Raw genomic sequence first — 10,740 nt, 5'->3', positions numbered from 1 at the left:
TAATCAACTCATCCCATTCCTTCTTTGTCACACACTCATCTGCCCTCTTGGTATCCATTCCTCTCATATCTGCACTGTCTCCTACTGTTTCTCCCATGTATGCTGAGTAGGAGCATTCTCCCATCACCATCAGTTGCTGAATCTCCTTGATCACTTCCAGTTCCACCTCAAGTTGTCTCCTTTTCATCCTAGTCTTTCTTCCTCGGATCCATATCTTGGACAATCTCCTCAGGCTTGCTCTCTTACACTTTGTACCATTCCTCCTCTTGATCCGCTTCTTGTTCTTCTCATGAACATCATAAGCTGTTTGAATCAAGTCACACAACCCATCCACATCTGCTTGCTCTTCACCTTTGATCACTTGCATAATCAGCTGGCCATAAGGTGAGTTTAAGCTGACTAGAAGACTCAAGACTACATCTTGCTCCATCCTCGTTTGTATCATCTCCGGGTCTGATGCCCTTGTTCTCAAGACACTTAACTCCTTCCACAGGTATTTCAGCTTTCCCACAAGCTGATGAAGTTCTTCTGCTCCTCTTTTAAGACTGCTGCGAGTTCCCTTGACCTCACAGACCTTCTTCAGACCAGATCTACTCCCACAAACTGCTTCAATCTCACATCTTGTGTGGTTTCCTTGAACAGCTCTTTCTTCAGACCTCAGGCTCCACGCCTGACCTTCATTTGCAGTCATTTCTTGTAAAGGCTTCTCCTTTCCATGACTGCTCCATAACCCACGGCTTTCCAAAGCTCTTTTGGCCCACCTTGACCACTCGCCATGCCTCTCCTCTTCAGTCTTCACAGTTAACTCAGGTCTGTGCTCCATTTCCATGTTGAGATGATTTGGATTCACCAGAAACTCTCACGCCACCAAGATAATGAAACCCAGAAGTTAAGAACACCAAGAACACTCAAGAACACTCAAGAACACTCAATATTTTTTAAGAAAAAGGAATCACACTCTCCCACTTTGCGCAACCTGGCTCTGATACCATATACACTTTTGTGTATTAGAGCATGATTCAACCAATCAGGGATAATCAGATGAAAAGATTAAAGAGATTAAGAGATTTTAGTGAGAGAATAAAGAGAGAGACTCAAAACTCCATTAATTAATATCTGATGAGGTTTACAAGTATTAATAGAGAGAGCAACAAGGATTTTCGAAATGGATAAGCATGTGTAGTCAAAGGACAGGCTGGAACTCCTTTTGAATCACTTGGCTGTGCTTTCTCACATGCTTGCACTAGTGTAAAAGCATCCTCTCCTTTCCAGCATCATACAGGCTGTCAAAGTGCTCCCTTATCCTTCCTTATCCTCCCTTATCCTCTTTGGTCGAGTTTCCTCTCTTCTCTTCACTAAGTTACCTTCTCATCCCATCAGATAACTTCCCCAAGTAGTTACTGTGGTTAAAATAAAGTTACCACAGTAAAACTCTAAAGTTACTGTCTCAGCCTCCTTGGTCTTCATCTCAATATACTGACCCTAAGAAAGTGATGAAGTCACAAGTACCAGCTGTAAATGCTCCAGTTAAAATAGATGTCTCAGAAGGACAATATCAAACTGCTAAAGATTCTAAAGAGCGCCTGAAACGTGATAGACCTATCGGTTCTAAATACAATAATCCTCGAAAAATAGAAGGAGCATGAATGAAAATGGCAGAATTGAGGATTGAAATATTAAGGATCTCGAAAAGAGAAAGAAAACATGACAAGAAAGAAGTTCAGGTACCTGAGAATAAAGAAATCTCAAATAGCTATGTCATGTGTAGAGTAATATGAAACCGATATCAAATCGACGTCGTAAATATATATGCATGCAATGTAGCAGTTGATGAGAATGAGGATCATGAACCATCTATTGAAAAGTGTACACAAAGAAATGATTGGCCAAGATGGAAATAAGCAATAGATGCGGAATTAAATCTCTTGGAAAGAGAGAGTATTTGGACAAGTAGTCCATACACCTAATGTGTAAAACTAGTGGCACATAAATAGGTTATTATGTGAAAGAATGAATGAGATGATGAAAAGTTACGAGAAGCAAAAGAGTAGTTGCACAAGACTTCTCACAAAGACCTGAAATTGCTATAAGAAACACATCATGTGGTGGAATCATCAACTTTCAAGTTTCTTTAGTCTGGCAACAAAGAAAAAGAACTGAGAGCCAATGGAACAATGAAATTTATGTGAAAGATCCAAAAGAATATAAACTGTAAGAATCAGTAAACCCCATAAGGATTTGGACTGCTAGAAGCTGTAAGTGCTAGTTCTCAAGAACATTACAACGTGGGTATATTGGGCATATAAAAGAAAGAAAAAGTATTGGTCATGAAGTACCATGATATTGGAAATTTACTGATCTCTTTCATGATTGAAAGATGTGATTTCGTATAACAAGAGGGATAGTCATATTTGTAACTTTCACAAGAAGCAAAATAATAACTCATATGTATAAGTATGCATAATTTGAAGGTTTAGAAGATTGTCTATAAAAGGAAACTTGGACAAGGAGTCCAAATAGACCAAGATATGATCTTTTGTCTGAAAATAATGCTATGGATAAGAAGTCCAATGGTCTAAGAGATTATCTGACAATCAAACGAGTTTATTACTAAGGATATGCTTATATCAATTCTTAAAAGGAAGATATATATGATGAGAAAATATCGCTTCCAGAAGGAGGAATATGATGATGTGTGTGGTTGTACTCTTTTTCTTATCATTGGTTTGTCCCATTGGGTTTTCTATGTTAAGGTTTTAACGAGGCAACAAATAACATGCAAATGATAGACACCTAAAGAAGAATGTTATCAATCTTCCAAATTACTTTTCGAGATTTATAGAAGTATAACAAAATGATCAAGATTAATCATGCTTGAAAAAGAATCAAGACATGACCACATTCCATTTGCGAGAAAGAATCGAAGGTCGAAAGTTTACCAATAAAAGGAAACCTTCTTGATGGAATTAAAATATAAAATTGGTGTCCAAAGAAAGATCTTTGAGTCTACTTTAATCTCCAATTTGAATCAAGTCATTCCCGATGATAGAACTCGAGATATGGCTGTTTTGTGGAACATGTACAAGTTGTCTCAGAATACCTTATTTCGACTGATATCCCAAATATTGCTCGATACTACCATCTTACCAGAGCCAGGCCGGTACCTCATGTTAGACATGGATGCTAGTTTCGATTTCCAAGTGGTTTGAAGTCATTTCGTCCTACGGTCATCAAGATATTCAAGTTTCAGTGAGGAGTGTCAGATCTATCAAGAGAAGTGAACCGGTCCAAGCCCAAGTCAAAAAAGTTAATTCATCACACTGGATTGTCTCCTATCAGATATCTCAAGTTATGTTCTCATCAGGGAGAGTAGATGCGCGCTGCACTCTTTTTCCCTTAACCATGGTTTTTTCCAACGGATTTTCCTGGTAAGATTTTTAACGAGGCAGCATCATACGCGCTTTAGGACTTATTTTGTATAATGGACATCGAATGGGGAGTGTTATGAATATTAATGTGGATGTCCATCATAGGCCCGAAAAAAGTCCATGTTCTAGAAGGTTCCTAAACCCTAACTTGTATTCTATACAAAGTATCGATCTCTACGGACTAATAATAAGATTAACTTATTTTCTCTTTCTCTATTCACAACAATATGCTTTTTTATTTTGTGCTATAAATTATGCAAAACTTTAAAATCTCTACTATCATGTTCATATGCTATAAATTAATTTAATGAGACACTGAATGGTCCATTTACCTAAGAGCCACCTGGAGGGATTAATATTTTTCCTTAGTATAGTTTTAGTTACCTTCGGTGATATCGACCGTCTTTTATTTGCCATTGCGTTTCAGTATTACTTAAATGCCCAAAAGAACGTAGTAGAGTACTGTTACAGGCAGAGCAACCAGCATTCCGAATATAACCCTGCAAAACAATTTACATATCTTATAATTTGGAATACTGAAATTTTGCTTCGATATTTAATTTTTAAGGAAATAGGATATCTTATAATATGACTACAGAAAAGCTTTAGAGTTTTGAAATGATGTTTAAGATTTTTTGGATATGAGATATTTCAGACGAAGAAAGGAAACCGTAAAATAAAAACTGACTGATCGAATTATTTTCTACAGAAACTGTATTAATCATCAAATGTGATATATGCATATATTTAATGTCGAAAGATAACTCACGCAGTGCTTAGGATATCAGGATGGACGTTATATTCCTTAGCGAAAACAAAAGGGACGATTCCTTGAGGAAGAGCAGCCTACAAAATATTAATTTTCTTATCAATAATTGTATATATATATGAAATTATCTAAGAAACGGTTTTTTTTTTGAGAAAGGGCTTACTGGAAGCGTTTTTTTTTTCAAACTGTTTAAGAAATATCACTAAATCATCAATTGTAAGTTAAACTGAATTATACATAAAATACAAGATTAACCTGAACGATGGCGATATGGAGGAGATTGCCTCGAAGACCAATTGCAGTCGAGGTGGCTGCGATTACGGCTGGTCCGGACAAGAACCTCACGGCCATCGCGAAGACTGCTACTGATTTTCCGCAAGCAATTATCTTTGGTTGCAATGCCGTAAATAAACCTATTTATTAACAATCAATAAACACGATAGTTAATAAAACTCAACAACACAAGAAGTAATTATTTATGTAGCGTTAAGCCAAGCAAGTATGCAACGTAGGAAGAGGAACAAACAATACCAAGACTGAACATAGCCATGCCAAGACCTGCATCAGATAATATCGAAATCGATCCACTCATTATTGTTGGCATCTTTATATTCCACCTTTCCATGAAATCATAATAGATACACAAATCAACAAGAAGCAAACAAAATCATATAAATATATGCAAAATGGCTAAATTATGTATCTATTTTACCCTCTTTTGTATTCTTTTTGGTATATGTATGTATGTTAAAGATGTTATTATTTCATACAATTTTGATGTATGTGTATAGTAAAATTAGTAAGAAAACAAGAATAAAATAGTGACTTACTTGAAGGAGACAAGGGACCAAGCAAGGCCAAAGAGACTAGAATAAGTGTTAGGGTTTCGAATAAGCTTTCTCCAAACCATTATCAGTATTAGTCTTGTCATCACGCTGGCCGGCAGCATTTGCTGTTTCCTCGGACCGCCGACACCACCGTCTTCTACGTCATTGCCTTTCTTACCCTCTTGGTCCACCTCCACATGCCTTTTTCTTCCGGGTGTCTTGTTCTGTATCAGACTCTGCATCGCTGTCATCATCAGAATTTTAGGAATTAATATTATTATTCTTTGTTTATGATCATTATTCGAAGGTTTTAGTATATTGACTATTTTTCATTATTGGATAACATGTACTTATAATAGAAGACAAAAAGATAGTAATATGATAAATTAATAATTAGTGGTTGCATGGAATATTAATTAACCTTCGGAAGCGAGGTTGTCGTTAGAATGAAGAGAAGCTCTGAGGTCGATGGATGAATCGATGGAGGCACCTCTGGTAATAGTGTTCCTAGCGATGGCTTCCGAAATAGGAGGAGCACTCGAACTACAAACAAATATGTTCATCTCCTTGTTCTTCTGTTCTCCTCCACCACCAATTTCATTTTTCTTTACTCCACTTGCTCCGCTCGTTGACCCCGTGAACATCGGATTCGGTGGTGGGTAGGGAACTGATATGTACAAATTATATTTTAAAATTTCAGTATAACATGATTATCACAGAAAACATGAACTTTTATTCTTTTCTGTAAATTTGCTGCTGAATATTTAAAAAATACGATACATTTTAGGTTTATAAGATGATACTAATTTTTTATAAAAACAAATAGCAAAAACAAAAGACATACCACTCATACTTCTCCCTCCTTTCTTCGTCTTAAAAACTTCCTCATTAAAGCTCGAAGCTCTCGGTGCCACTCCTATAGACGACTGAAGCGAGTAAACATCTCCGCCGCGACCTGATCCTGCGCCACCGTAACTCTTGCTGTAGCCGTGACGAGGGCTAGGAGCTTTGCTTGCATTAAACATAGCGTAAAAATCTGTCTGGTTAAAGCTAACTGAGTAAATCTCGGCGTCAGTTAGATTTGAGGCTTGCGGCTTGATCATGGATGAGTTCATTCCTCCGCCGTGAGACTTATTGAATGAGATCATCGATGAGGCGGCGTTTGAACTCCTGACCACTACATGGAGCTTTCCGTCGTCATCTATCTCCTCATCGGTCTGATTTATATTAAAAATACATGTTTTCAGGGATTAATTTGAGTCAATGTGAAATTAACTGGATATAACCAAAGTAACAGGACTCAGAGCCGTGCCTAAGGCATACAAAATGATGCAATTGCCTTAGGCCCTCTCCTTTTTTTTTTGAACAACAGGCCCTCTCCAAAACTGTTAAATTTAATTAGGACCCCTTTTTTCCCTAGTACTTGGTTTAATTAGTTATATTAATTACATTTAATTTTATAATTTAGTTAATTGTTATATCACATGGTAGTTTGTACATTGAATTGGGACTCTTGAATTTGAAACAGTTATATTATCTGTTTATATTGTGAATTAAAGATATAAATTTATAAATAGATATATAGTTTTATTTTTCATGTTTCTAAATAAATATAAATATTTACTATATTATAAATATCTTATTTTTATTTTCAATATATATATTATATTCTATAATTATAAAATTATAAATTTTTGGTACAAATATAAAAACTTGTATAATTTTATTTTATTAATAATTTTTTTTAAAAAAAATTTAAACCTAGATAAAACTATATTATTTGCCTCGGCCCCTCACAGTCCTTCGCACGGCACTGGTCAGGACTCAACCAAACCCTCTACAACGTATGTGACAAAAAGGTACTAGATATAATAAGGCAAAATTGACAGAATAACCATCAACTTTAGAAAACGGGCCAAAAAAACTCTAATTAAAAAACACACCATTTTAACCTTCAACTTCTAGTTAAACACGAATAAATCTCGTACTTTCATTAACCAAGTCATTTCATTCTCGTCAATAGTCAACTGTTTAGTGACGTTAGTTATATTTAACGGTTTGTTTTTAATGAGGCCAAAATGGCTTGGTCAACACAAATATGAGATTTTTTTTTCCAATTTAAAAGTTGAAGATTAAAATTACTTACTTAAAAATATCTTAATTAAAAATTGTTATTTTTTTTACAACAAAATTTTTTGTTTTTCATATCGATTCTAATCACTAGCTTAATAAAATATGTTCAAATAAGCTTAGATATAATATTTTTAAAAATGAATTAAAAACTAAAAATTGTTTTAAAAAAAAACTTAATTAAAAATACAATTATAATTAGAAGATGAGGCAAGTGAAAAAGGCTGAAGGCGAATGCGTGAAAGGTATCTTCGGCTGACTCCAGCAACTGTTTCTATACATCAGCCGCCGGCGTATATGTGATCATACTTCTAACAACAACGTGTTTAGGGTTTTACCTTCAACTTTTATGTTTTAATTCTTAATTTTTTTTAACATAAGCACTTAATTATTTTTTGTTATATCTGAATTTACATTATAATTGTATTTTTAATTAAGATTTTTTGTTAATTTTTTTTAGTTTTAATTCTTTTTAAAAATATTATATCTAAGCTTATTTGAACATATTTGATTAGGTTAGTCATTCTAATCAATATGAAAAACTACAATTTTTCATGTCAAAAAAAAGAAAGAAAAACAACAATTATTAATTAAGATATTTTTAAATAAGCAATTTTAATCTTCAACTTTAAAATTGGAACAAAAAAATCTCATATTTGTGTTGACCAAGCCATTTTGGCTTTATTAAAAGTCAACCGTTAAATATAAACTAACGGCACTAAACAATTGACTTTTGACGAAACTGAAATGGTTTGGTCAACGAAAGTATAAGATTTATTCGTGTTTGACTAGAAGTTGAAGGTTAAAATGACGTGTTTGTGAATTGGAGATTTTTTTGGCTTATTTTTGAATGTTGAGGATTATTTTGTCAATTTTCTCGATATAATAATATGACATATATACCTAAAAAGACACCAAAAACAACATAGGTTAAGTAGTATATATTATTACCACGTTGTAATTAGTCGATTTCTAGTTTACTTGAGTTAATCGGGGGGTTAACCTGAACCAACATTTAAAGGACCACTATTTTAAATAACCTTACCTCGAGGGGTTCACGGCTAGTGAGAGAGATAACATCAGAATCAACTCGGAAAGAAGTGATGGAACCGGCGGTTTCTGGGAACTTCTCCGAGATAAGAAGCTTTGCGCCACGAAACTCGAACAAGAAGAGCATTAATGTATACCATATGATACTTTGAAGCACAACTATTTGCACCATTAAATTGCTTGAAAAGTCTCCATACATCGCCCGGAGCAATGGGATTCCCATTACCAACGTGTTCGGTAGTGTCGATAGCGAAAATAGCGTTATCGTCCAATCTAGACTTCCTCTGCGACTAAGCGCCTGAGAATAATACACATCAACATCAACATAATTAAAAAAAAATTCACACCAACATATATTCTTAGGTACCAAAAGAAAAACATATCAACCAAATGAGTTTGTGTAGATATTACCAAGCTTCATGTCTTTGATGAGTTTATAACAAAACAATAGATGAAAATAGTATATATATATATATACACATATTCATTTTGTTTTCAAAATCTTGAGATATTCATACAATAAAACATTGCAAAGGTATCTCAAAATTGAATATATATATATATATATATATATATATATACTATACTTCTTATTTAATGTTTTGTTGAGAACTCCTTCCTCACACTAGGGATAGAGATGCTCTTGGATAGAAGGTTTTATCAGTTAATCATTCGGGTCGAAAGGCTAGATATTTTCATAGTATATACCATCTATCCTGGTGGTGAATTTATAAAGACTATAGACTAAAAATAAAAACATAATAATATATATGGTGAGGTCACTTATAAGAGACGGGCCTGCCAAAGAAAGAGTGCAGCGAGGATGACGACTTTCTGAAGAGAATCGGCGGCGAGGAATTGGTAATCCATAGCATAAGGATCATTGGAGGATATGAAATGGAAAGAGAGAAGAGGAACCGCGAAAACCGCAACGAACCGGTTAATACCGGAACATTGGTCCGGTGTAAATATTCCCCACCACCGTACCGAACCGTAGGCTAGTATCATAGCTACGTATAGCGGTACCATCGCCGCTAGTACGTCGTACATATCTTTGCCGGTGATCATTTTGATTTATTTTCCGGTGAGAAGAGAAAAGAGATTAAAGATGGTGATAGAAAGAGAAGTTTGTGGGAGTGGTATAAGGTATTTTATTATGAGGAAGTGAAGTTCCTCGAGACGATATTAATTAATGTTGTTTCTGTTAATTATCTAATCTATTAAAATGAGAGTACAAAATTAGATTACCCCTTAATTTTTCACTATATTTACAATGTCATGCCATTGATGTATTAAATGAAGCTATATTTATGGATATTTTGTTTTTTCATATTTTACTAAATCATTTCCTAAATAAATTTCACCTAAAATTTTGTGTTTAATATATTTCCTAAAATGATTCAGCTAGATTTTAGAAAAAATCGAATTTATAAATGATTTTTAATAATATTATGTAATATTTTCCTAATATCATATAATTTTCACACATTTAGCTTGTAAGGTCTAAAATATATATATTTTGAATATTCCAAGATGTATGTTTAACCATTAAGGTTACCATTAATTACTTTCAAAAATAAAATCTATACATGTTAAGAATTAAATATTTTGAATTACTTGTACAATAATATGGATTATTTATAATCGAATATTTATTTTTAGTCTATCTAAATCTTGCCTAAAATATATATATTTCAAATATTTCTAAAATATATTTAACCATTTCAGTTACTATTAATTATTTTCAACAAAATAATCTATTTATATTAATGTTTATAATTAAATATTATTTTCTAATGTACAAAATTTTTGCCACATGGCCTATATCTAATCAAAATATATAAAATATTATTACATTTGTGAAACGATTTCGTGTTAAAAAATATTACTCAAATATATCAATGAGTCAATATTTGATAAAGATTTAGTAAATCGCACAAATCAATATTTTTTTTGCAGCATGTAAACTATTTAATTATTGTGTTTATAAACATTTTAAAATATGATAAATATTTAAAATATTAAATAATAAATATTTAAATAATATTCATGTATATAAAATGAAAATAAGTATCCGCACGGGCGTGCGGGTCAAGCTCTAGTATAGTTTTATAGTATAATAATGGGATTCGCGATCAGACAAAGTGTTATATATAGCCACAACAAATCATTTGACATTTGAATATGATTAAGCAAAACATACGTGTTTTCCGTTTTTTATTTATCTATATGTCAAGTTGTTTTTCTTTTTTTTTAACGTCGAACAGCCATTCTATTACTCAAGCTTGAGGTGGTCTGGGTAACCAGACCGGAATAGAACAACCAATAAAAAGTAACTCTCTCCGAAATGTCCTAGCAGTCTTAGCTAAAAAGTCCGAAAACTGATTGCGCACTCGTGGAACATGTATGATTTTGAAGTCCGGAAAGCAGATCTGCAACGTCTCTATCTTCTCCAATTCTGTCGTAAATCTTGGCCATTTTTGGGGTTCATTTATCATAGCAATCAGCTCCTTACAGTCTGTTCCAAAGCTCTGAC

At 33.6% G+C, this 10,740-nt stretch overlaps 1 protein-coding gene across 1 annotated transcript; it reads right to left on the bottom strand.

Annotated features, from left to right (window-relative positions):
• Window positions 1-3,103: 3,103 nt before the first annotated feature.
• LOC106317084 (auxin efflux carrier component 2-like) lies at window positions 3,104-9,272 on the bottom strand. The gene is made up of 11 exons (XM_013754943.1): window positions 9,003-9,272; window positions 8,200-8,502; window positions 5,858-6,241; window positions 5,749-5,761; window positions 5,446-5,691; window positions 5,028-5,268; window positions 4,729-4,814; window positions 4,453-4,610; window positions 4,198-4,274; window positions 3,813-3,928; window positions 3,104-3,221 (listed from the first exon to the last, which is right to left on the bottom strand). The coding sequence occupies exons 1-10, from the start codon at window positions 9,270-9,272 to the stop codon at window positions 3,862-3,864; spliced, it is 1,845 nt and encodes a 614-aa protein (XP_013610397.1). The 3' UTR covers window positions 3,104-3,221; window positions 3,813-3,861.
• Window positions 9,273-10,740: the final 1,468 nt, after the last annotated feature.

Source organism: Brassica oleracea, chromosome C9 (genome assembly GCF_000695525.1).
Source record: "Brassica oleracea var. oleracea cultivar TO1000 chromosome C9, BOL, whole genome shotgun sequence".
Taxonomy (NCBI): domain Eukaryota; kingdom Viridiplantae; phylum Streptophyta; class Magnoliopsida; order Brassicales; family Brassicaceae; genus Brassica; species Brassica oleracea.
This window is presented reverse-complemented; position numbering and strand designations above follow the sequence as displayed.

Bases quoted from the DNA above. Each gene is read 5' to 3' on its own strand.
- LOC106317084 (XM_013754943.1), bottom strand. From the start codon at position 9,272: ATGATCACCGGCAAAGATATGTACGACGTACTAGCGGCGATGGTACCG. The intron at 5,269-5,445 runs GTTAATTAATAT...TGATGATGACAG, and splicing joins CGACAACCTCGCTTCCGAAG to CGATGCAGAGTCTGATACAG. The intron at 4,611-4,728 runs GTATTGTTTGTT...GTTAATAAATAG, and splicing joins CATGGCTATGTTCAGTCTTG to GTTTATTTACGGCATTGCAA.